Raw genomic sequence first — 22,602 nt, forward strand, 5'->3', positions numbered from 1 at the left:
GCAGCGACAAGATTTACTCTATTGGCAAACAGAAATCTTCTTAGCACAGCCTGATCTGTGGATGTGGCAGCAAGCCTGGAGGAGGATGAGTCCAATACTATATTGGGGTCTACACAGATTTGCGTGCGTGTGTGTGTCTTTACGTTTAGATCATTTATATATGATTTTTTTGATTTTGCAGTGATGCCACTGAGTTCATGATGATGATAAGTTGTAAATACCGCACACAGAGTTAGTGAGGCGTTTTAAAAGTGACAAACTCATAATTCATGCTTGGTGGATTTAAAAGCTATTCCAAATTATAGTCACTAATACAGTTTGTTGCTGGTTAAAAGCCCCTTTTCAGTGCAATCTGTAAGAATAAATAAAAATAATATCGTGGGAGATTTTGAGGATTTTTCTTGCCAGTTCAGGCTGCTGGTTATTGTTTTTTCTTAAAATGCAGTGAACTTAAGGGCTTAAAGGAAAATTACATTGTGAACACATCTTGCTGTTAACATGCTGTTTGCCTTGAGATTTTTTTTGTGTCCCTTTTTTCCACTTTTTAATTTAGTCAAACATACAAAGCCGGTCCTTGTAATCAAAGCCTAAGCGCTTGTAGGCAGGGGCTTTAGAGACATAATTAAAAGGCCAGAGTGAGAGAAGGCAGTTTTGGTGTACAAAGTGACAGAAAGTGACAGTCTGATGCAAGGTTGTTTAGAACATCAGTGATTTAAAGAGGAGGATAAAAGGACAGAGGGGGGAGAAAGGAGTAGAGTGAAAGAGCGAGAAAGAAATGTGTCATGCAGCTGGACAGATTATCTACTGATGGCCCGCAAGATCAAGTCACACATGGCTAGAGATCATCAGCACTCCAGCATGTCCAGATTGCATTTTAACAGCTACAAGCATTTAACTGTATCTCTAAAGCGAGAGGACACAAATCAGAAAGTGGTACTGGTCTGTAAAGATTACTATTATTTTATTTATTTATTTTAGCTTACGTCTGCGTTTTTGTGCTTGAATCTGCAGAAGAGCTGAGACAATAGAAAGTCCTGGGCGAGAGATTGGAAATTAGATTAGACCAGACTTAGAACACAGTTTTAATTGCACTCACAGTACTTGTGATCCTGATTACTTCCAGCAAAATAAAGCGAGCATATGTGTGCACAAGTAAGTGTGCAATGACATGGAAAGAGAAAGAGATTTGCAAATGGTGCTTGAATTTTGTGTATACTGTATATAACTGTGCGTTTTTTTACAACACATAATTTAACATTTGGGCCCACGCATTTGTGTATTAACTGGAGGAGCATAAGGATCATTAACAGAAATGTGCCACTAGACTAACTGTTTTCAGTGATAGTGGTGCATTTTTTAAGTGTGTCTGTAAGCTGTCAAACTCAATCTGCTATCAGTGCCATCCACTTATCATAAACTGAAGTGGAAATAGCTAAGCTACATTTCTTATTGATTAAGTACTGGCTAATGAGGTTTATAATAATAATAATAATAATAATACATTTTATTTATAGGCGCCTTTCAGACCCTCAAGGTCACCTTACAGTAACACGTAAACATACCATAAAAAACATAAGAAAAATGTATATATAGCAAACATGGTAGATAAAATTTAGATATAAACAGTCATAAAAGTATAAAAGCAAATATAAAAACTGAGCAAGGTAAAAATGGCCTAAGTTTATCTGATGTTTATTTATACTGATGTTTTTATTGTTTTATTCATAATAGTGTTCACATTCTTCTTTACCACTTTTAGAATTGTTTTATTATTTTTTTTAAGTTATTTGTAGATTCACTTATTTATACTCCTCAAAAACAAAAACAAAAAAACTGGAATGGTTTTAAAGGTGGAGGCCAGTGATGTGTTTTTACTCCTCATCTTAGCTGACTGAATGTTTGTTGTTTGGTTGGTTAGGGTCAGTGTCACTACTCTCTACAGAGGTCGCACAGGCAGACCAACCCTGCCAGGATCAATATGTGCCATTGCCAGAAGGTTTGCTGTGCCTTCCAGTACAGTCTCAAGAGCGTGGAGGAGATTCCAGGAGACAGATAGTTATTCTAAGAGACCTGGACAGAGCTGTAGAAGATCTATAAATCATGAGCATGACTAGTATCTGCTCCAGAGAACTGCCAGAGCAACAAAATGACCTCCAGCAGGCCACTGGTGTGAATGTCTCTGACCAAGCAATCAGAAGCATTCATGAGCATGTGGTCATGGCCATACATCCTCTAGTGGGCAGGATGAGTACAGGTGCCATGTGCTTTTCACAGATGAGAGGTTCACTCTCACCCTTTTTCAAAACAGATTCAGCAGTAAGAACAACAGCTTAATCTGTGTCAAGCTCAGTTCTGAATGTACAGTGCACCATGTGCCAAAATATTAATGTAAGATAAGGGGGAAGAAAGGAAAATATGGAAGATACTGTACAAAAACTGGCTATTTTCCCTCAAACTAAAACTTTACCTTGTGGTTTTCATGCCTCTGCCCACCACTCAGGTTGGTTACAAAATGTTATTATCACCACTGCAGAATGAAGACAAATGTGAAACAGTCACAATCTCTCATGGAGCAGCATGTGGTTTCTTTAAATTATAACCACAAATAATGTCAAGAATATATGATGCTACTGGGAAGTTTGCCTTTGACCTTTTTGATATAAATGTTATGATGTCGCGATTTTGTCTTACTAGAATTTTTGTTGATCCTAAAGTATGGGAAAACACATGTTCTGTGAGTTCACTGTGACTTTTGAGTCTTGAAGTCAAAGAAATTTTCTCAAGGTCCTTTCAAATATTGTATCTCTGGGACAGACAGTGAGATTACATAATGTCTCCATTCATGAGTGCTGAAATAAAAAGCAAATCTACAGGTTTTAAGCACAAAGGGCGGGGTGGGTGAAGGTGGGGGTTAGATTCCTTACAGGCATTAAATGAAAAAAAAAAAGTAGAGCTCTACCGCCATCTAGCGGACAATAAAGTCTGAATCACTATTTTGAAAACCGCCGTTTGCTAATCCTTTGTTGTCGCGGCTGTATGGTGCCATTACATCCTTGTCCGCCAGGTGTCGCTAGCGACTCTGTCAGCCGGTGACATCACGGTTACTCTCTGCTGTGATTGGTTGCCAGCGGCACCAGAGCTCGTGCGAGCCGTGTTGTAAACAGGTTAGTCTCGTTTCTTTTTACGTGATGTTGCGGCAGACTTTCGAAATGTTGTAAAGCTGCGTACGACGTAAAGAGCGCGACATGTCAGAAAGACACAGGTCGCTGCCTGCATGGATGGCAAAGAAAGAGGAGAAAAGCCAAGAAAAGAAGCCACTGAAGAGAAAGCGGAAAGCTGCCAGGTAGTTATCGTTAGAAACACGATCGGGGTCGGTTTAAGGCCCCATTTAAAGCTCCTTAATTTTTTTAAACTTACCCAATCCACTTATATGTTCCCAGGTCTGCTTTCTACTGTATGAACGAGCAAGAGCTGGTAGAAGCAGCTGTTTCCTATGTCACAAACGGCTCATGTGAGGAGCTGACACTCGTGACTCACCAGCAGGTGGTGCTGCTTCTCTTTTCAGACCTTTGATTTTTTTTCCCTACATGCCCTATACGTGCAATATAATGATGTGAAAGTCCATTCTATCCAATATTCCTGTGTGCAGTTAAACTCTTAATCATCACATGTGGGTTACTCTCTTAACTGTCGTGGAATATTTGCTTGATCTCCCCTTCTCCCACACCCAGGGTAAACAAAAAGCAGTGGACACAGTTAAGAAGATGGGGAAATCCACAAATTCACAGCTGACAGTGAATCCAGTTGCTGCAGAGGAGTCCCCATCAGACTGCACTGAAGATCTGGATTTGACGTATGTTTCAGAATCAGACTTGGACATTACAGCGGTAGAAACATTACCGTACACCAGCAGCCGGCAGCATCAAACATCTGAGCGTCGGCATTCAGGAACAGTTGAGGATTTGGAGGCTGGGAAGACGCATGAATCACCCCAGACAGCAGCAGAGGACAGCGACGCCTTACGCCTTGTACGGGAAATTTTTTTCAGCTGATTAACTTATCTAATTGACACTAAAAAGTTTTTGCATTAAGTCGAAAAGTGTCAGTTGGGGGAATGCTTCCTAAATTACGAATTCAGGTGAGAGTCCAGTCAGTACTTGAGGACACATAGCTGGCAGCTCATCCACAAAGAAACAGTTTGGAGAATGGATCCATTAATTGGTGTCTCAGAGAGGTACATCCCAGCAGCGCTTTACAGGACTACATCCAGAGAAGGAGACAAGTAATTAATTCACCAAAGCTTCTGTACTGAAATCAAATTTCAGCACTTCAGTCTATGTTTCAGTGGCAGCATCTAGCACCTCGCGTGAGAGGAACTACTTATTTTAGTATCTTACAGTGTGACAGTTACTTAAGTGTTGTGTTTGTTCTTTTTCTCACTTGGTTCCAAACACTAAAATTGAAAACATGGCATTTTTTTTAGGTTTACTGAAGGTTTTAATGGGGGGAAGTTTTTTGTTTTCACATGCATGACACTGTATATGAAACTGACAGCATCTGTGGGTTTTTCACCACAAAGGTTTGGTGTTAGAAATGTTTCCACCAGAAGACCTAACAAGTTCCTGCAAGTACCCTGAGCATGGTACTGCTGCAGTACAAGTGGCCTTGTTCTGTGGGGGGGGGGAACTTGAAAAAAGCCTTGCTTTTGCATTAAACTGCCAAAACATAAAGCATACTGTTATTCATGTGAATTAGCTAGAAATTGTAGTTACAGAAATCACATTACTGTTGCTCCTTGAATATATGAGGTAGCAGATATAAGAACACACTTTGAAAAAATACATATATTCTTTATTCCTTACAGCTTATATAGAAATAACTGTCAGCACAATTAGGGTACCACTCATGCATCCACCAGCTGTGCATTTCAGACTCAACAGACCATATTTTTTGTTGTGTTATACATTATGTGTGTTGGCTTTCATAAACCACTTGGTAAAGAGATACAAAGTGATATTGCAGCACCAGCAATCAACATATTCTCCTAAGTAGATTTATGTGTAATTGCATTAATATAGTACTTTTCTAGTTTTACTGACCACTCAAAGGTCTTTGTGATATGATCACAACATTAATCGCTTTATTTAAACTGCAAAGTGGCTCATGTTTGCATTTAAGCAGGGATGAGCTTAAGCATTTCGCTGCATTCCCAGTATGATCTCAGTCGCTTACCTAACACATGGGTCAGTACAGATGTGATAGCCAGCTCTATCACCACACCCAAATAGATATAGAACCAAACGGTTATGTTTTGCCAGCTCACATATGACTGATAGACAAACAAAAAACTGAAAAGGCCAGCCAGGGTGAGCAAGGCTGCTCCGACCTGGAAAGTCGTGCTGCAAAAGATAGCAGGTTCGTCTTTGTCAGAGATGACTGAATGCATGCCCATCAGGGCAAACGCCACAATAATCACTGGAACATACACAGCTAGGTAAACCGCTACTCTGACAGAGTTAGAATGTGGCTTAGATAAAGTCTCAGCTTCAGCTCCTTGGGATTGCGATCGCTCGTACAGGTGACTCTTATACACATTATCACAGGACCATTCACCAGTTTGTTGGATCTGACAGAATCTGTAGGGGCTGATGAGGACTTTATCAGAGCGAATGAACACACCATCAAAAGGCACCAAGGAGATTATCATCTGAACCATGACAAGCAGGAGAAGCAGAAAGATCCCACGAACGTGACACGCGGGACTCCTCACAGCACATTGGGCTCTCTGCTCAGGCCACATCCTCACTACTCTGTAGATTAAATAAAGAGTCATGCAATCAATCAAAACAAACATTCTGCAAACTAAGCATGAGAATGACGTATATTAGAGCAGAAAAGAGAAGCTCAATGTACCAAAGATCCTAAAGACGTTTGACTGTCTTGCAGCTTAAGAACACACTGATGTTACAGTAAATGTGTCAGTGGTTTTGGGTTCAGCCTCAGTCAGCCGATCAGCACGTTTACTTCCCCAATATGAAGGCCTTATGTCATATAACTGTATTCACGTTCCTGTCATCATGGCTATACTGAACAACTAATGCATAAGCTTTCTATAAGCAAATCTACAACTGTCCAGGGCTTTAATAACACACAATTTAGTGGTTTAGTTTAATGGCATAATATCTAGTTTGACTGAGTAAGGCAGATCCTTTTATTATTATTATTATTATTATCGTTTTTGTTGTTGTTTACTTACGTTTAGTAACCGAGAAAAGGCAACGAAGCCAGTCTGGTTCAGGAAGTTAAGTGGTTTCGCGCTGGAGCGCGCGCCGTGGACGCGGAGAATGTGCGCCTCAGCAGTCTGTGCAGGGCTCAGCTCCTCTCTGCTGTGCGCACTTCGAGCGGTTTAACAAGCAGTCTCCTCCACGAGAGGGATCATCAGCAACTTTATATATATAGACCTGCTGCAACGCCAAAAGTACAAAGGTTGGTGAAATACTATTATCCTCCTAGACATTTTAACCACAGTGTTTTTGCTCCTTCTCTACTATTTGGATACAATTTAACAGTCTGAGCACCGCGACAGGGAGGCGGGGTCGTCTGCAAAACTTGTTTTTCCTTTCGCGATCACCAAATATTAATGTTTACTGCCTAACTTATGTTGCTTGCATTTTTTTTTAGTAGCGCATAATACTAGTTATGTGAGTTATGCTTCGTTTTTATAAGCGACTGGAACATATTATTTTATAGAATCTAAGAAAGACAAAACAACAATGAATCTGAAGACTTTAATTGACCTTTTTAAGTAAGGGGATGTTGACTGAAAGTCTATGAAGTGGTCAAAAGTTGTGACTGCACAGGTCATGATGTGTCCAGAGTGTTTTTTTGTTTGTTTGTTTTTTTGTGGTCGGCTTGTGTATATCAGGGTACAGGAAGTAAAGGATTAATCAAACAAGTGCTGTAGTCAACAGCTTTAGTTGGTCCTTGGGCTCTCCAGAAATATATTTAGACTTCTCAGAAAAAATAGAGCACACAGTGCAAAGAAGAAGAACATAATGTACTAAAACACTCAAATTTCATCTCCACCAGTCAAATAAGCATCTCTCTTGGCATTATTATTATTATTATTATCATTTTGACTTTCTGTACAGGCTCATTATGGGAAACAGGCTCAGCAGAAGGCGAGAAACCCCAGCCAGCACCCATGAAACTGTGGCTGTTGAAGAGAAGACCACAAAGGAGCCAGGAAACGACTCTGCAGTTACACAGACTCACGAAGCCGCCAAAACGGAGGATCTAGATGTGGTGGTGGGAGAGCCAGTGACACCAGTGGCATGTTTACCCAATGAAGAATGTGTCGCGGATTTTAAAGAAGCAGAGGCTTCCAGTGCCTCAGCCCCGAAAAATGATACAGAACCAGCACCTATGGTAAAGGAAGCCCCAGTCCAACCTGAACCTCAGGTCTCAGCCAGCACACCTTCACCTTCAGAACCAGCTGCTGAAGCTGAGCTTGCTCCTGACTCCGAACCAGACATTGAGATAGTCCAGCCCAGCTCAGAGCCAGCACCACCCTCAGTGGAGCATCTGGAGCAGCAGCCGGATCAACTAACACAAGATTCTCTCCATGAACCGGTTCTTTCTTCGCCCCCTTTGACCAACTCTGGTTCCCCTGATTTCGCGCCCTCCCAAGATCCCATCCCTGTCCCAGTCAATCCAGACGAGCCATCAGACCTCCCAGCTGGTGAGGAATGCCAAGATGGGGATGAGGCTGCTGACATTTCCATGCTTGAGCCAGAGAAGCCAGCAGAAGCGCATCTGGAAAAGCCGATGGAGGTGGAGGCTGAAGAGAGTTTGGAGAAGCTTGGAAGTGATGTCAACGAGGAAAGCATTAGTGAAACCCCAAAGAACTCGGAGCTGAGAGGAAATGACCTTGGCAGTGACCTCATTCCAAGAGATGTCAATGTCCCTGATGACACTCCCATCACAGACATGAGCACATCTACTGAGCTGATGTGAATCCATCAGAGGATTCATGAAGGAAGTGAAACCCTCTAAATCTAAATTGTGTATGGATCTAAAAACAGTGGTTTGTCTCACCCAAGTGCCCACATTAATGCCAATAGAGCCTTTTTTTTAATGTTAAACGAACCAAAGGTGCCAAAAAGCAGTGTGTGTGTGTACATGTGTGTGTTGTGATGGAAAGAAGAGTGACCTAGAATGCTTCATTATTAGACAGAGATCTTCATCTGTGAAGATCCAGGCAGAAATTAAATGTGTCTTGTATATATTTGAGCAGTTTTCTTTTTTGTTTAAAAAAAAATAGCAACAAAAAGAAAAATGAAAAGAAGGTTAATGAAATAAATGTAAAGGACAAAGAATGCAACTTCAGCTGGAAACGGCATGTGCATTCCACAACTGGTTACGAGTATCTACTACACATTTATGAATTAACATAGTAATACTTGGCATTTTCAATAATCCACTAATCAGAATGATTGTCATCTTATGTAATTTTAAATAAAATAAATGAATTTTCAATGTCAAGTAGTTGCCTTTGACAATAAACTGGCATTTACACATCAAAATCTTGCTCCCTGTTTTTCAAAGGTATATTTTATAGTATCTGGTCACACTGAAGATTCTGGGAATAGATTTTTGTGGGGGAAGAAAAATAGGAGATACTCTGGGCATGTTTGACAAACTACTACATGTACGGGGCACTCTGCAAATGGCAATAGAAATCTATGTAGCAAATCCCAGTTCATTTAAGAGGGACTGGAGCTTCTCACTGTCTCGTGGGAGAGAGGACATCAGAGGAGGGAGGAGAAAGGGGGGAGACTAGGCCACATTCTTTCCAGAGGAAGGAGATTTTCATGGGGCCTGGGTCAAAAGTCTTCAGTGTGACTGCATTTCAGTCCATGAGAAATCTGTTCCTCACATGCCTCCCCTTGCTTTCACTACATTGCTATCCCAAAATCTTGTCTGAGTAGTCAGGACACTGGTATGAGAGGCCACTCCTAAATGCCTTAAAACTTTAATCTACAGTCATGTGGAAAGAAAGCACACGCTTTTGCAATTCTGTGGTTTAATTTATCAGGTCATAAAACATAACCTATAACTGGGTAACCACAACCTCAGATATTACATCATAACAAGCTTAAACCACAATGTAGAAGCAGTGTGTGAAAAGCAGCCGACAGGTGCTGCTAACCAAATACATTTGATTAATTGATTAATTAGCAAATGTTTGCACCTCTATAAAAGCAGAGATTTTGGCATAGTGCTGGTTTGGAGCATTGCCCGTTTTTTCATGAGTGGAAAACATTTAAGACTGTTTCCAATCTTCCCAGCTGTGGATATCTCCACGTGCACAGTGGTGGAGGGGTAAATATTTGGGCTCAGTTTGCAGCTACAGGATCCGGACACCTTGCAGCCATTAAGTCGACAGTGAACTCCTCTGTACATCAGTCTAGAGTCACATGTAAGGCCATGTATCAGTCTTTTATATCCTCGACAATAATGTGAAAGACTGATAGTCATACAGAAAATGATTACTTCATGTTATTGTTATTAAAGGTGGTTTTACAAGCTACATGGGTGCAGTTAGTTTTTCACATACCACTTCTGCAGTTTAGCTTTTTGTTAAATAAATATAGTGTAATATGTTGTGTTGTTTTTCGTTGTAGGTTGTTGTATTTTTTAGAAATTTTAGAACATGGTAAGGACTGGATGATTTTTTAAAAATATCCTGATATGCAAAAGCTTAGAATTGAAAGAGGGTGTACTTGCAAATGTAAATAAGCAATAATTTGCACATTTACTTTGCCAATTCAACAGAAATACAAATCAATGACGGGAAAAGCTTAATGCCAGGGTATAACTATCACCAGTAAAAAATTCCCTTTCACCCTTCCATTATTATATGAGGTCTCAAACTATTACAGCCCACACCCCAGGGCATGGAAAATGGGGAAGACCCATGATTTTAGCAACACACTGATGAGTCCCCACAGAATGGGAGAGGCACTCTAGACAATGATCTCAGTCAAGCTAAGCTTTAAAGGACACATTTTGCAGACTGAGCTGCTTCTTGAGGCACACTGGGAAAGATAAGCAGTTTGATTTGCACTGTGATTCCTGTCATACCAGAGGCTTTCAGCTCAATAAACAAAAGTGCTTGACCTGAGTCCCCTCTCCCCTTGTTGATTTCCTGTCTGTGAACTGAAGCACAAAAACAAAGAAAGCAGGACTTGGCATTTGCTTCTGTGATGCTCTATGTCAAGGCCTTAACAGGGTCTAAGCAAAAGAAGCAATCAGACATAATCTAAATAGTCTTGTTTTACCTGAAAACTTTATGGAAAACAACTCTGGTTAATAACTGGTGAAACAGACACCACTTTCTTTAATATGCATATGAAATAACAAGAGTCATTTTAATGACCAGATTTTATCCAAACTGCCATACAGTAAATCTGACCTGGACTAAAAACAGCTAAGATACAGAAAAATAAATATGTGGAAAACTATACTTATACTGACTATCTGAACACACTGTTCAAAGGCCAGTTAGTCTGATAGACGGTTATGCGGTACGATATAGTAATTATTCAATAGGTGCTTTTGCATCGCTTAAATCTACCTTTTAATATCAATTTAATTCGGGCACAATTCATTCTCAAAGAAATGAACATAAACCATGAACAAATAACATCTACAGCTATATTTTCATTTTCAAACCATAACTCAAACAGGTTTGAGACAATATTGCATTGAAACCACAAATCACTAAAATTAGTACACCAGGTATAATATAAGGAATATATACTGCTGGAGATCATAAAAAAATTATTGAAATGTTTTTTGAAGTGAGAATGAAGGCCTCACAGGTAAATCCAGTCAGCTGATCAACAAATCCTAGGTTGAACAAGGATTAAGAATCTGCACGGCTGGCATCCTGGGCCTTACGTTTCTGAAGGCAAAAAGACAAATGAAGCTAATTAAAGTCTGTGTAGTTTAGCGGTTCTGGTGGCATTCAAAAGTTTGAGCACCCCTAGTCAAAAACTGACACTTACATAATTCAAAAGGTTTGAAAGATCAACTTAATGGTGAAAAACAACAAGACCAATAAAACAAAAACTTTTGATCCTATGGCAGTAGGATTACATTTCTAGTCAGATTTAGTAGACTCAGGAGTGGTGGTGCACTGCAGCAACATCTGCACAAATATGACCTCATGAAAGAGTCATAAGAAAACCTCGCCTGTCTCCTGAAGAGGTTATTCATTGAGAGAATTCTGCAAATAAACATCATCAGAAGAGATGTATATGCAGATTCATGAGAGGTTCTGTCTGAAGGAGAGGCTTTTAAGGGAAAAAACTTCGGGTGAGTAAAAAACACATTTATGAAATTGGCCAAATTAGGTCTTCCTGAACACCAGGTGATGAAATTTGTTTTGGGAATTTTTTAATGAATGGGGGGGAAAGTAATTTACTCAAAATAATTTTTAAAAAGTATGAAATTACCTTTGTGCATTTTGTAAATCATGTCATCCCTTTAGAGTTTGGAAATAAGTAACACTGTGCTCAAAACTTCTAAGGCCACTGTAACTTGTAAAACACTTAATTTAAGGATTTTACCATTAGTCGCCTGTACTTCTTGGCCAAGTCAACATTGGTGCGCCCAGGCTGGAAGGGATATGACCACAAGATTAAGTTCCAAGAGAAGCCATACGTCTTTACTCCAGACAGCAGGTAACCCACCTCCTCACAGCTGAAGTCCTTTCTCTTCCTTTTCTAAGAGTATTGAAGCCAAAAAAAAGTAAGAAAAGTAAACAAAGACAGCCAGAGACATGTGCATACATGTGGGCATGTATGCACATGCACACGTTCATCCATTTGCCACACCTCTCAGTGCTTAGTAACTTTTAAAGCATTTTCTATCAAAAATTGGCCTGGTTACTGAAGCCACGGTTAATCACATATATAATAAAGAAAGAGGAAAATGTTTTCAAAACATCTGTTTTTTTTTTTCTTCTTTTTTTCCATTTATTCATACTGAAAACAATCCAGCCAAGTTGCCTGTAACCAGCATCCACAGACCACACTGGTTTCAGCCCATTAATATCTGCATTTTGCAAAGCATGCTATTCACATTTAAAATGATTTCAACACATCTCGATGAGCAATGGTAATTTGTTAATTCTTAACGGGATTATCTTCGCTTTCTGATGGGCTGTCCCTATTGCAAAATAATGCAAGCACCAATAACAGAAAGCACTGTCAGGGATAAAAGGCGCTTTGGTAAACTGAAACTCTACTGTGTGTATCTGCCCTTTATCTTCAATTATTGTTATAACTATGATGCAATACTGATTATGACAATAAAGCTTTTTCTCGACATCCAAAAACATATCTGATAGAAAACTTACAGTGGAACTGTGATCCAAGCCAATCTTCTGCAGATTGTTATGGTGACCACTCCTCCCTCCCATCTCAATATCTGAAACACAGCACGTGAAAGCATGTTTACCAGGGATGCACTGATTTATTAGTTAAATCTAAACATCACTGATATTCAGTTTGTATACAGCCATCAGCAAATACAATGACATTAAATGATAACAGAGGTCAGTGGATTTCTGTTGTGTGTCACCAGCGTTGCATCTAGTTTCATATATTTGTGTAGCTGAATTTCAGTAAATTCGCTGACAGTGTGTTTAAATTACATTTAAAGTTATTGTTAAAAGTGGAGATGCTTTTCCCCTCCTCCAACAAAAGGTGAGAAAACAATCAGTACTGCAAATCATCTCTGCACCTCTACTGGAAAAGACAAAGCTTTACAACTCCTGTTTTATCATTATATATTCAATTGCCCCAGATTTAATATGCAAGATAATTTCTCTTTTTGCCTAGGACTGATTTTATAGTAGTACTAAGCTGTAGTAAAAAAAGATGAAGACAGAGCAGGAGGGGCGGTATTATAGTTTAACATGCTGAAAAATGGATGACAGTGGAAAAATCTAAGGAAGAATGGACTCAGAGTAAGCGCTGTAGCTGAGATGGAAAAAAACAACAGTAAATCTCAGTGTGACAGCACAGAGAGAATGCACTATGAAACAGTGCCCCTTGCTTTGCAACACTACTGCAATTCTTGGGCTACACAACCTTTGAGATGATGCAAACTTGCAAACTGACAAAACACTGCAATCCCTCTAGTTTCACTACAGCGTCACTGGCAAGACACAAAAGCATCCGCCTTAATCTCTCACAGTGTTACACAGAGTGTGAAACAGCTTAATGCAGCTGTGCTGCTTTGAACCAGCCCCGGCCTGCACTGTGAGAACACTGGCTGCAGTTCAACATTCCCTCTGCTGTTTGGTTTGTCTGCTGCCAGGAACACATTGCAGAGAACAGCTCCCACCACAGGCTCTCAATCATAACATTCACACAGTTAAATAGTCAGCTGTAAATACCCCTATCTGATGTTGCATATCTATCTTCAGGAGGATTCTCCCTTTTTAGGAGGGCCAAGAGAGGAGTGATGGGATCTGTGTTGCTGATTATGGCAGAAATGCAGGACTACAGTAAATAATTAAACTGCTGCTTTGTGAAAACATCTCATACCAGTCCTGTTATGAGAGGCGAATGTTGTCTTTTTAGCTCTTCTTTGTAGTGGAACCAATGTGACGCCTAAAAAGAAAAAGACAACCAAATTAATTTACAAATTATACATATAGATGTCCTACACCTAAAACACAGCAGCTCGCAACTGCTCAATTTCTTTATCTTTCAGGACATTCCTGCTGCTTTCTATTATCTTGAATTTGTTTCTATGTTCCTATCGCTGTATCACATAATTCTGTGACATTAACCATCCCACACACCATAGAATTTATACCGAAAACTAAACTGTAATGCTAATCCTTGGTGGTGGTAAAAAACATGTAAAGTAAAACCAAAAGTTAGAAGGGTCATTCTGCATTATTTGCCACTGCTCTTGCAGTTATTACTTGATGCAACATAAATGGAGAAACTATTGCTTCAAAGTTGTTGCCTCATCTGAAAATCTTCTCAGTGCATGTCTACTGCTGCTACCATAAAGCAATGTTGTTGTCCCCCCCCCAATAATTATTTATTATTGTTATATATTATTATTATTCCCTTACAGGATAACTGCTAGGATAAGGTGTGACAGTACAAACTCTTTGTTTCAGGGACACATGCCTATGCACGCATGCATTCCCACTGTCACCACTCCCATTGTCACAAAGTGCTTGCTCATAGTGGGTCATCTGATTGTTGGGCCTCTCTCTGTATTATTGTAAGTTCCTTACCTTACAATATAAAGTACCTTGAGGTGACTATTAACATCTTTTATGTTTGTGAATTCATATTTTGCCAAATGCCCTCAGAGGCGGTGGTTTTGTTGTGACACATCAACATCTGGCATGTTTGCCAATCAATCCATAACTGCACGCTCTTGCTGGCACTGGACCAATGGTGACACATTAAAAGCTGTCATGTTTGTCAGTTAATGCGTAACTATATTTCTCACCCCAAAGCTCAAAATGTGTTCAGGGTTTGTGGTGGAAAAAAATAAGGAAAAACAACAACATACATTTTACTCAGTGCTGTTATATCAGCAGTAGGTATATTAAACCTCGGAAACTGAGACTTGTGAGTTGAATTGATTTCTACAGAACAAACAGAGTACATAATAATAGAAGGTTACAGTTTAAACTGTGGCTTCTTAGAAGACTGCTATGGATTTCGAGGAATCATGGGGCACCTGGTTTCCAGGCCAGGTGTGAATGAAGTAATTTTCAGTCTCAGTCTGTTTAGCTGAGAGTGCTGCACATTAGCAGCACCATTCTCACACAGGCACAAATGGACCCCACAGTGAACTACACAGTTGGGAAACACTGCGTGTTGTCCAGGCACACTTTTGTGTTAATGTCTTCACCTTTACCAGGTGACTGGTGCCAAGTATGTGGCAAAAGCTCTTTTTTGTACTTGCACTGGTGCATTTCTGATACAAAATAATTACCACAAAGGGTTCAAAATAGCTCGTATATTAGATTTACAAAATCTCATTTGCAACAGTGCTTTCAGGTGTTTGTGGTAAATTTCTTACCATTGTGCTTTCTCCATCGGTGTTCAGGCAGAGTGTTCTTGTTAATTACCTTTCCTTCACCTTCAGAAGGTCCTACAGTGGAGTAGAAAGTCATTTTATTAGCAACACATGGCAACAATTTTACATTTAAGCATTTTTTATTTCAACTTAACCCTGTAAGACCCAACCCATCAAAAATTAGCCAGAAAATTCTGATTTTTTTGGAACTGAGATGTTTATTAACCCTTATAACAAAATCCACTTTTTTGCTATATCATGTTGGGTATGATATATTTTTATTATATATTAATTATATTTTTTTGTATCATATTTGATACAGTGGGCGTTTTTGACACCTTCTTGTTAACAACAATGTCAATTTTAGACAAAAAAAAGAGTTTTGTCCATAAGTATTGATCAACAAGTATTGATCATGTTGATGAGATAAAGGTGTCCGAAACTCATGTATCAAATATGATACAAAGGGATTAAAAAGAAAAACTTTCACACAATGACAATAAAATACTGTTCAAAGGTAAAGTAAAGCTCCACCCATGCATTTCAGTTCTTCTCTCACACTAACAGTGAAGAGTGCCTGCAAGACACTGCAAGACTACCAATGCAAGAAATTAATAAGAAAACTTCAGAGATTATGTGGGCATTACTCAACCATTAAATGTGGTTAGCTGAAATCACATATGCTGCCACTAATTCGACCCTGTCTAAGAGACAAAGAATCTCAGTGTGTGATTTACAGAGAGCAGATTACCCAATGACAAACGCCTATCAAAGTGCAAACAATTGCACCCTTTGTGGTCACTGAGGAAAATAATTTTTCTGCTGAACTTTGATGCGAATTGAGTGATAAAGCAGGTAGTGCATCACCTTCTGAACCAAACATGTTGAAAACTCTGTCTATCCATTAGCAGCAAGGCCTTTAAAGGAAACTAACAATAATTAGTATTTTTTAATATAACAAAAAAAAAAATGCAAACCTAGGACCTACAGGAACTATTAGTGTTAACTGTAAATACACAGAAATCCAGTGATAAACTGGATTTCTGTGCATATGGAGAATCTTTTTACCAGTCCAGTTTTTGCAGGTTTGTTGTGGCTCTGCTGTTGAATATCTCTCAGCCTCAGCGGGATCCTGGTGCTCCTTCTCAAACACGAGCCTGCAGTGATGCATTCTGAAGTGCTTGGTGGCCTCTCTGAGAACCTTGTGCCTGTCACAGCTTTGGTGGCAAGAGCTTTGGAGAGACTCAAAAGTGTGACTGGTCACTTCCTCAAAAGGTAACACACAGGCTATGTGGAGAAAGAAGGACATGGGATTTATACTTCTGTTTAACTCCTTCTGTAAACCATGTTTATGTCATAACCACAAATACTTCCCAAACTCCACACCATAACCTACACTATAACCTCATGTCAACCTCCCCAAAAATGTAACTAAATGTCACAGCCCACAAAGAGTGACTGAGCTCTTCAGTACAGTTGCCTTTCCAGTTACTCCTTCGTTGCAGTTTTTGAAGGGATCGAGCTGCTTTATGATGCAGTCCCCAGGATAACCTGGACATATATACCAGAAGCAAGAAACAAATGTACTTTGGTGACCATCAGGAGCAAGTGGAGGCTGTGAAATAAATCTCTTCTTTCTCGCAGGTCTACAGATGGGCCATTGGGAAAAGTGTGTATACTTCTTTGCGACAAATTTCACACTAGTGATGCCAGTGGGTCCCATACCGGTGTCTATGCCTGTTTGACTGAGGCCTACCTGTACATTTAACCAGAACTTTAAATGTATGGTCCTACTTTAACACGTCATAACTATTTTGAAATGAGGCTTATTAAGAGAGACACTCGTGTTTGCAAAGATATAGAGAAGTAAAGGCTGTCGAACACTGTCCTTGTTTAAACTCTGCCTTTAATAATACAAAATTAATAGGATTTCTGTGCTATTTCTTACCTGCACAACGACTATAAGGGACTGGGGCTTTGATCACGTTCTTCATATCAGTATGCTGTAACTCTAAACATAAAACACATTTAGGAAAACATCACATACTATACACTTACTGAAAATGTCAAAGTCCTTTTCATTGAAAATCCAAGTGTAAGACACAGGAGGCAAGTAAACACACACCCATACACACAAATCAGTCTGATACAAAAAAGGTCAGGCAGAGACTTGTGCAGATTGCATAAAAAGGCAAAATCCAAACACCAGGAACACGTTAAAAAAAACATTCACAGGGATTAACTGAGTAAAAGAATGCCAGTAAGCTCAGGTATCAGACAACACACAATCTAGAGATTAAATGTTGGGAAGATATGTGTATATATATTGAGGGAGTGATTTGCAGAGTGCAAACAGGTGAGTTAACTGGGGGAACCAGGTGAGGAAGTAAAGGCAGTCTGAGCATATAGCTAAATACTGTAATTCTAGTGCCTGGAAGTGAAAATAAGTGATACTGTGTCTCTTACCTTCAATACACTTAATCTCGCTTGGTTTTGTGTACCTCACTGGAAATAGTGGCTTAAACCACTGACTAAAAAAAAAAAAAAAATCTTATCATTTACCCTCATTTTTTTTTCTGATAAATAACAGACGCAGAGCCACTCCACTAACCTGTTTGCCTCAAGTTGCTTACTGGCTCCCTCTAGTGGCAGGATATGAGAAGACATGAGCGCTCCAGTACCTTTGCACATTGAACACCTGACGTCACCTTCACTGGTTTCTTTGTGAGAACTTAACCCAGAGGTCAATTCCTTGTTTTCACCATTATTCCCCCTCTCAGTTATGTTTCTGGGGACAGTTTCAACACCCTCATTTTGTGGTATGTGCAGTGGCAGATTTAAAGCTGGTAGAGATATTTGGTCTCGCCCCTCATGTGAATTTGGTAGACCTGTGTCTTCCTGCTTACCCTCGACATCCTGAAGATCAACATAAGTACACATCATGAGTCACCATGATATGATCTGGTCAGACTTGGCAAATACATGTGTCTGATGCATGTTTAACTTTCACCCTTCTCTTCTCTAGCAGGTTAATCCTGTGTAGCATTTCTCTGGCTGAACTCCTGATCTCCTCAATGTGTTTAGGGGCTTCCACATTTTCAGCCTGTTTTGCTATCGGATCACCCACTCCTGAGCACATAGCTTTATAGAAAAGGCAAATACTGCAGATTCTTATGTTTTGCATACTATATACATGCCAGTTATCTTAAATGTAAGACAGAGGCAAATAATTCAAATAAAATGTATATAAGATAGACTGCTGTGATACACAGTAACTTAAAAGCTAAACAGAAATATCAAAGTGACTGTGACATGTGAAAATACATAGGAATACAGAATTATTGGAAAATAAAACTGCTTTGACTTACTGGCCTTTTTGCAAGTTTGCAATATGAATGTAGCAGCCCTCCTAACCTCTTCACTTGAATCCTCTGTGAGTAAAGTTATGATAATGGGGAGCCCTCCACACCATATCAGCTGGGACTGGTGCTTTTCTGTAGAACCAAATAAGCACAGTGCAATTGTGAAATGCATGGACAGTGTGTTATGATCTTTAAAAAAGGAACACTGTGCTCTCAATATGTGCATTATGCAAGATATCATAGTTATGATATAAATTGGAATATATATTTTAAGCAGAAAAAAAAAAAAAAAAATAGTGCAGTCGCACCAGAGGCCTCAGTGCAGTAACCAAGGCTTAGTAAAATAGGAAGCCTGTCTTCTGGGTCCAAGTGTGGACTAGCCAGCAAAGAGAAAAGGTGTAAGACCACGCCATACTGCGCCAGACCTGAAGCCAGAGAAGCTACAAAGAAGAGATTGTAAATAAAGAAGGAAATACTTTGGTTATTCAGTTGTGGATTTAGGGTGCATGTGTATGTGTTCGTGAGCAGTTCGCACAGTTATCAGTGATGCAAGCTGACAGAGTCTTGGATATAATGACAGAAAGCTGGCAAGACAATAAGCTCGTATCTGCAGCAGAAGCTAGACGACCCAGGGTAAGAGCGAGAGTTTCTAATCCCCCACAGGCAGAAAAACTCTCCTGAACACAGGCTGCCAAAAGAAAGAAGTGAAGAACATTTAATCATTTGCATTTCAGGATCAACTAAGATGTTTTACATTTCAAAAAAACAAAAACATAGTTTCAGCACTTACAGTTGTTGGCCACTGTCATTGCTATGAATGTGCATATTGGCTGAAAAATTTCAGTCTGTGGAAAAGTAAGCTGCTGAAGCCAGATTTTAATCACAGGAAACGCTGCCACACAAATACGCTGACCCTCCTCTGCAATACAAAAGAAAGAAATAACAGAGCAAAAAAAAAAAAAAAAAAAAAAAAAAAAAAAACAGCTTTTGTGCTTACCCCAAAAAAACATTTAATTGAGTACTGAAAATTGTTGCCACTATAGCAAGAAAATCTGTATTTTACATTTCACCTTATCTGAACAAGACAGAAAAATACAAATCTCATGTTACCATTCTGAGGGTTGTTTACACATCCACAAAGAGCACTAGACACAGACGTCCAAAGCTGGTAAGTTTGAGTAGCATTAGCTGCTCGGAAAGTGGCTTCTGTGGAGATGGGGAAAGTGGCCCTGCAAAATATATACCATTTACCTTACATGGACTCAAATGAGTGTTTTTATTGATGTTGTTTTCCTTTCTTTGTAACTACAAGTGGTGTGATTAAAAATTATCTTTGGTCAAAAGAGATTTCAGCAATGAGAAATACCTGAAGAGATTCAGTAGAACGTCCAGGCAGCCACTGTTCTGAGCCAAAGTCTGTCCTAATTCTACAATAAAACAAAGTCAGACAAAGGTTGCAAACATTATCATGCTCTCAGAACTAAAAAAAGAGATTCATGCTATATTTTGCTCTAGTTATATGGAATAAATTTAATGAGCTTCCAAATAAACCAGACCATATAGAGTAAAGTGACTGATAAACATGCAGATAAATGTGTGATCCAGTCCTGTAGCTTAAACTTATTCTGTCTTTTTAGAATTTGATCTTACTGTTGTTGGCTACCAGCACAAGCAGCAAATAAACAGAGAGTCGCTTCTGTTTCAGCGGGATGTCCTCATTCATTAGACAATCAGCAAGGTCTGCAAATATCTCATTTTTGCACAGAGAATTCTTGCAGTAGACTAACAAAATGAAAGACAAATTATATGTTGTTAAAATTTAAAACTATAATTTATTTTAAAAAATTTACACTTAATAAACACTTAATAAATACCAGATATCACACAAACACATATTACACACATAAAGCACAAGTTGGATATCAATTAAGGACCACAGAGCTGCCTTTAATTTTTGGGGGAGGGGGAAGGTATTTCTTCCTTCCGATGCTTGATCGTCCCATCGTGAGAATGTTACGTAATTATCGGAAGATTCCAGAAACTGCATCCTTTAAAAAAAATAAACCTCCCTGAACTTAGATTGGACAAATATCAGACGTGCCTACCGTTGGCCTCTGCCAGTGTGCCAAGTGTAAAGAGAGCAGTCTCCTTAACATCTGGATGAACAATGCTGGATTTGGAGAGGTTATACACAAATGCCACACCTCCCATTTCTCTTAGCAGGTCCACATTATCCTCTGAAATATTCCCAATTTAAAGTGAGACAGTCATCAGTTACCATGTCAAGACCTTATGCTATATAAATATCTCACTAAATACATGTATTCATATGACAGATGTGTTCGGGTTCAGTTCAAGTTGAAAGTACGTTTATGTCATTGACTGTTCATTATTACCTCTCTTTTCGCAGATTGAATGAATAGTGAGAAGGGCTTGTTTCTGTAAATCGGGGCATTTCATCTGAAACTTGAGACACTCCAGCAGCAAACTGAGATCTGTCTTAATAGCTGAAAACGGAAGAATGTAATATAGCCAGTCAGGGATACATTTGTCCTTCCACAAATACATGAAAGAGCCTGAGGAGTAAACGGAAATTACACTTACTATTGCGCCGGTTGCTGCAAATCTTAGTCTTATCCATGTCAATGTTTAATTGAAGTGTTTAACAAAAACACTGGCAAATGTCATTAGTGTCTGGATAGCTCCAAATTACGAGATCATCATATCTTATTTCCCATATTTGTTCAGTTAGGTGAACCTTATAATACTACCATTTTCAGAAATTATGCTCGCTAACTAGCTAGCTATAGCTAAACTAGCCAAAAGTTAGCTAAAGCCTAATATCTAAACGAAGTAATTGTGCTCAGTTAAACCACAATTTGTTTATTGTCACCCTAATGTCCTATTTTAAACACACTCCCAAACCGTCACGGAAAAAAGGTTCGAGTATCTTACTGCGATATCAGCAATATTAAACGTTACCAGAGATATTTAATAGAAAGAAAGTGACGACGAAACTTTACATTGCACGTTACCATAGAAACGGACTAGCCTAGCTGCTACTACTACTACCCATAATGCAGCCCCTGAATTGGGACACAGTTATGGATGATGCTACAATATGCGGATAACAGGATTTTTTTCTATTTAGAGCATTTCAAAATCGTTACAAAAGTCAGTCATATATGGGCAATTTCAATGGGCCATTACTTTGGAAAGTAAAATCAGACTGATTTGATATTGACATGGTATCACTGTGGGGCTTTATACTGTAAATACAGAGTGAAATTATCCTGTGGAAACTGGAATTTTCCATTTTAGAGCATTTTGAAATCACTGAAAGTTAGGTCAATCGTGGACAATTTGAAAAGGCTTTTACTTTGGAAGGCAAAATCAGAATGACTTGATATTGATATGGTATCACTGTGGGGCTGTATACTGTTGATCTAAAGTGGAATTACCCTGTGGAAACAGGAATGTTACATTTTAGAGCATTTTGAAATCACTGAAAGGTAGGTCAATCGTGGACAATTTGAAAAGGCTTTTATTTTTGAAAGCAAAATCAGAATGACTTGATATTGATATGGTATCACTGTAGGTCTGTATACTGTTGATCTAAGGTAGAATTACCCTGTGGAAACAGGAAGTTTCCATTTTAGAGCATTTTGAAATCACTGAAAGGTAGGTCAATTGTGGACAATTTGAAAAGGCTTTTATTTTTGAGAGCAGAATCAGAATGACTTGATATTGATATGGTATCACTGTGGGTCTGTATACTGTTGAGCTAAAGTGGAATTACCCTGTGGAAACAAGAATTTTTCATTTTAGAGCATTTTGAATCGTTAGAAGATTAAGTCAAATATCGGCAATTTCAAAGGGCCATTACTATGAAAGGCAAAATCAGACTGACTTGATATTGATATGGTATTACTGTGAAAAAGACTGTGGTTGGAAAGTGTTGATATAAAGTTCAAATAGTATTTGGAAATACGACTTTTGCTTTTAAGAGCATTAGTAAGTCATTGAAAGAGTAGTTCAAAAATGAAGATTCACAGGGCTTTTACTTCAAAATCCAAAATAAGATGGCCTTGATAGTGACAGGGCACAATTA

General features: G+C 39.0%; 4 protein-coding genes across 8 annotated transcripts; 2 read left to right on the top strand and 2 right to left on the bottom strand.

The window, feature by feature from the left end:
• Window positions 1-3,099: 3,099 nt before the first annotated feature.
• Window positions 3,100-4,511, top strand: LOC146704459 (uncharacterized). The gene is made up of 3 exons (XM_085461618.1): window positions 3,100-3,343; window positions 3,441-3,543; window positions 3,732-4,511. Exons 1-3 carry the CDS (start codon window positions 3,246-3,248, stop codon window positions 4,050-4,052), a joined length of 522 nt encoding a protein of 173 aa, XP_085317744.1. The 5' UTR covers window positions 3,100-3,245; the 3' UTR covers window positions 4,053-4,511.
• A 64-nt stretch (window positions 4,512-4,575) lies between these two features.
• Window positions 4,576-6,322, bottom strand: LOC146704460 (uncharacterized). Its single transcript, XM_085461617.1, has 2 exons — window positions 6,257-6,322; window positions 4,576-5,810 (listed from the first exon to the last, which is right to left on the bottom strand). Exon 2 carries the CDS (start codon window positions 5,798-5,800, stop codon window positions 5,174-5,176), a length of 627 nt encoding a protein of 208 aa, XP_085317743.1. The 5' UTR covers window positions 5,801-5,810; window positions 6,257-6,322; the 3' UTR covers window positions 4,576-5,173.
• A 26-nt stretch (window positions 6,323-6,348) lies between these two features.
• LOC146704461 (uncharacterized) lies at window positions 6,349-8,569 on the top strand. Its single transcript, XM_085461615.1, has 2 exons — window positions 6,349-6,486; window positions 7,152-8,569. Exon 2 carries the CDS (start codon window positions 7,159-7,161, stop codon window positions 8,014-8,016), a length of 858 nt encoding a protein of 285 aa, XP_085317741.1. The 5' UTR covers window positions 6,349-6,486; window positions 7,152-7,158; the 3' UTR covers window positions 8,017-8,569.
• Window positions 8,570-10,382: 1,813 nt separating this feature from the next.
• On the bottom strand, window positions 10,383-21,695 carry terb1 (telomere repeat binding bouquet formation protein 1). 5 transcript variants are annotated; one of them, XM_085461612.1, is made up of 21 exons: window positions 21,096-21,693; window positions 20,888-20,998; window positions 20,597-20,728; window positions 20,142-20,273; window positions 19,858-19,918; window positions 19,602-19,720; window positions 19,282-19,410; window positions 19,027-19,179; window positions 18,800-18,931; window positions 18,498-18,623; window positions 18,140-18,270; window positions 17,741-18,045; window positions 17,596-17,660; window positions 17,078-17,140; window positions 16,198-16,416; window positions 15,133-15,204; window positions 13,623-13,688; window positions 12,428-12,498; window positions 11,760-11,792; window positions 11,637-11,684; window positions 10,383-10,969 (listed from the first exon to the last, which is right to left on the bottom strand). In XM_085461612.1, the coding sequence occupies exons 1-21, from the start codon at window positions 21,130-21,132 to the stop codon at window positions 10,931-10,933; spliced, it is 2,244 nt and encodes a 747-aa protein (XP_085317738.1). In that variant the 5' UTR covers window positions 21,133-21,693; the 3' UTR covers window positions 10,383-10,930. The 5 variants fall into 5 exon arrangements, with proteins under 5 accessions (XP_085317738.1, XP_085317739.1, XP_085317736.1 ...); XM_085461613.1 differs by lacking the exon at window positions 11,760-11,792 and having other exon boundaries at window positions 21,096-21,694; XM_085461610.1 differs by having other exon boundaries at window positions 11,637-11,792; window positions 21,096-21,692.
• Window positions 21,696-22,602: the final 907 nt, after the last annotated feature.

Source organism: Copadichromis virginalis, linkage group LG7 (assembly GCF_057382275.1).
Source record: "Copadichromis virginalis isolate Kocher_CV1m ecotype Utaka linkage group LG7, C_Virginalis_male_GT1.1, whole genome shotgun sequence".
Lineage (NCBI taxonomy): Eukaryota > Metazoa > Chordata > Actinopteri > Cichliformes > Cichlidae > Copadichromis > Copadichromis virginalis.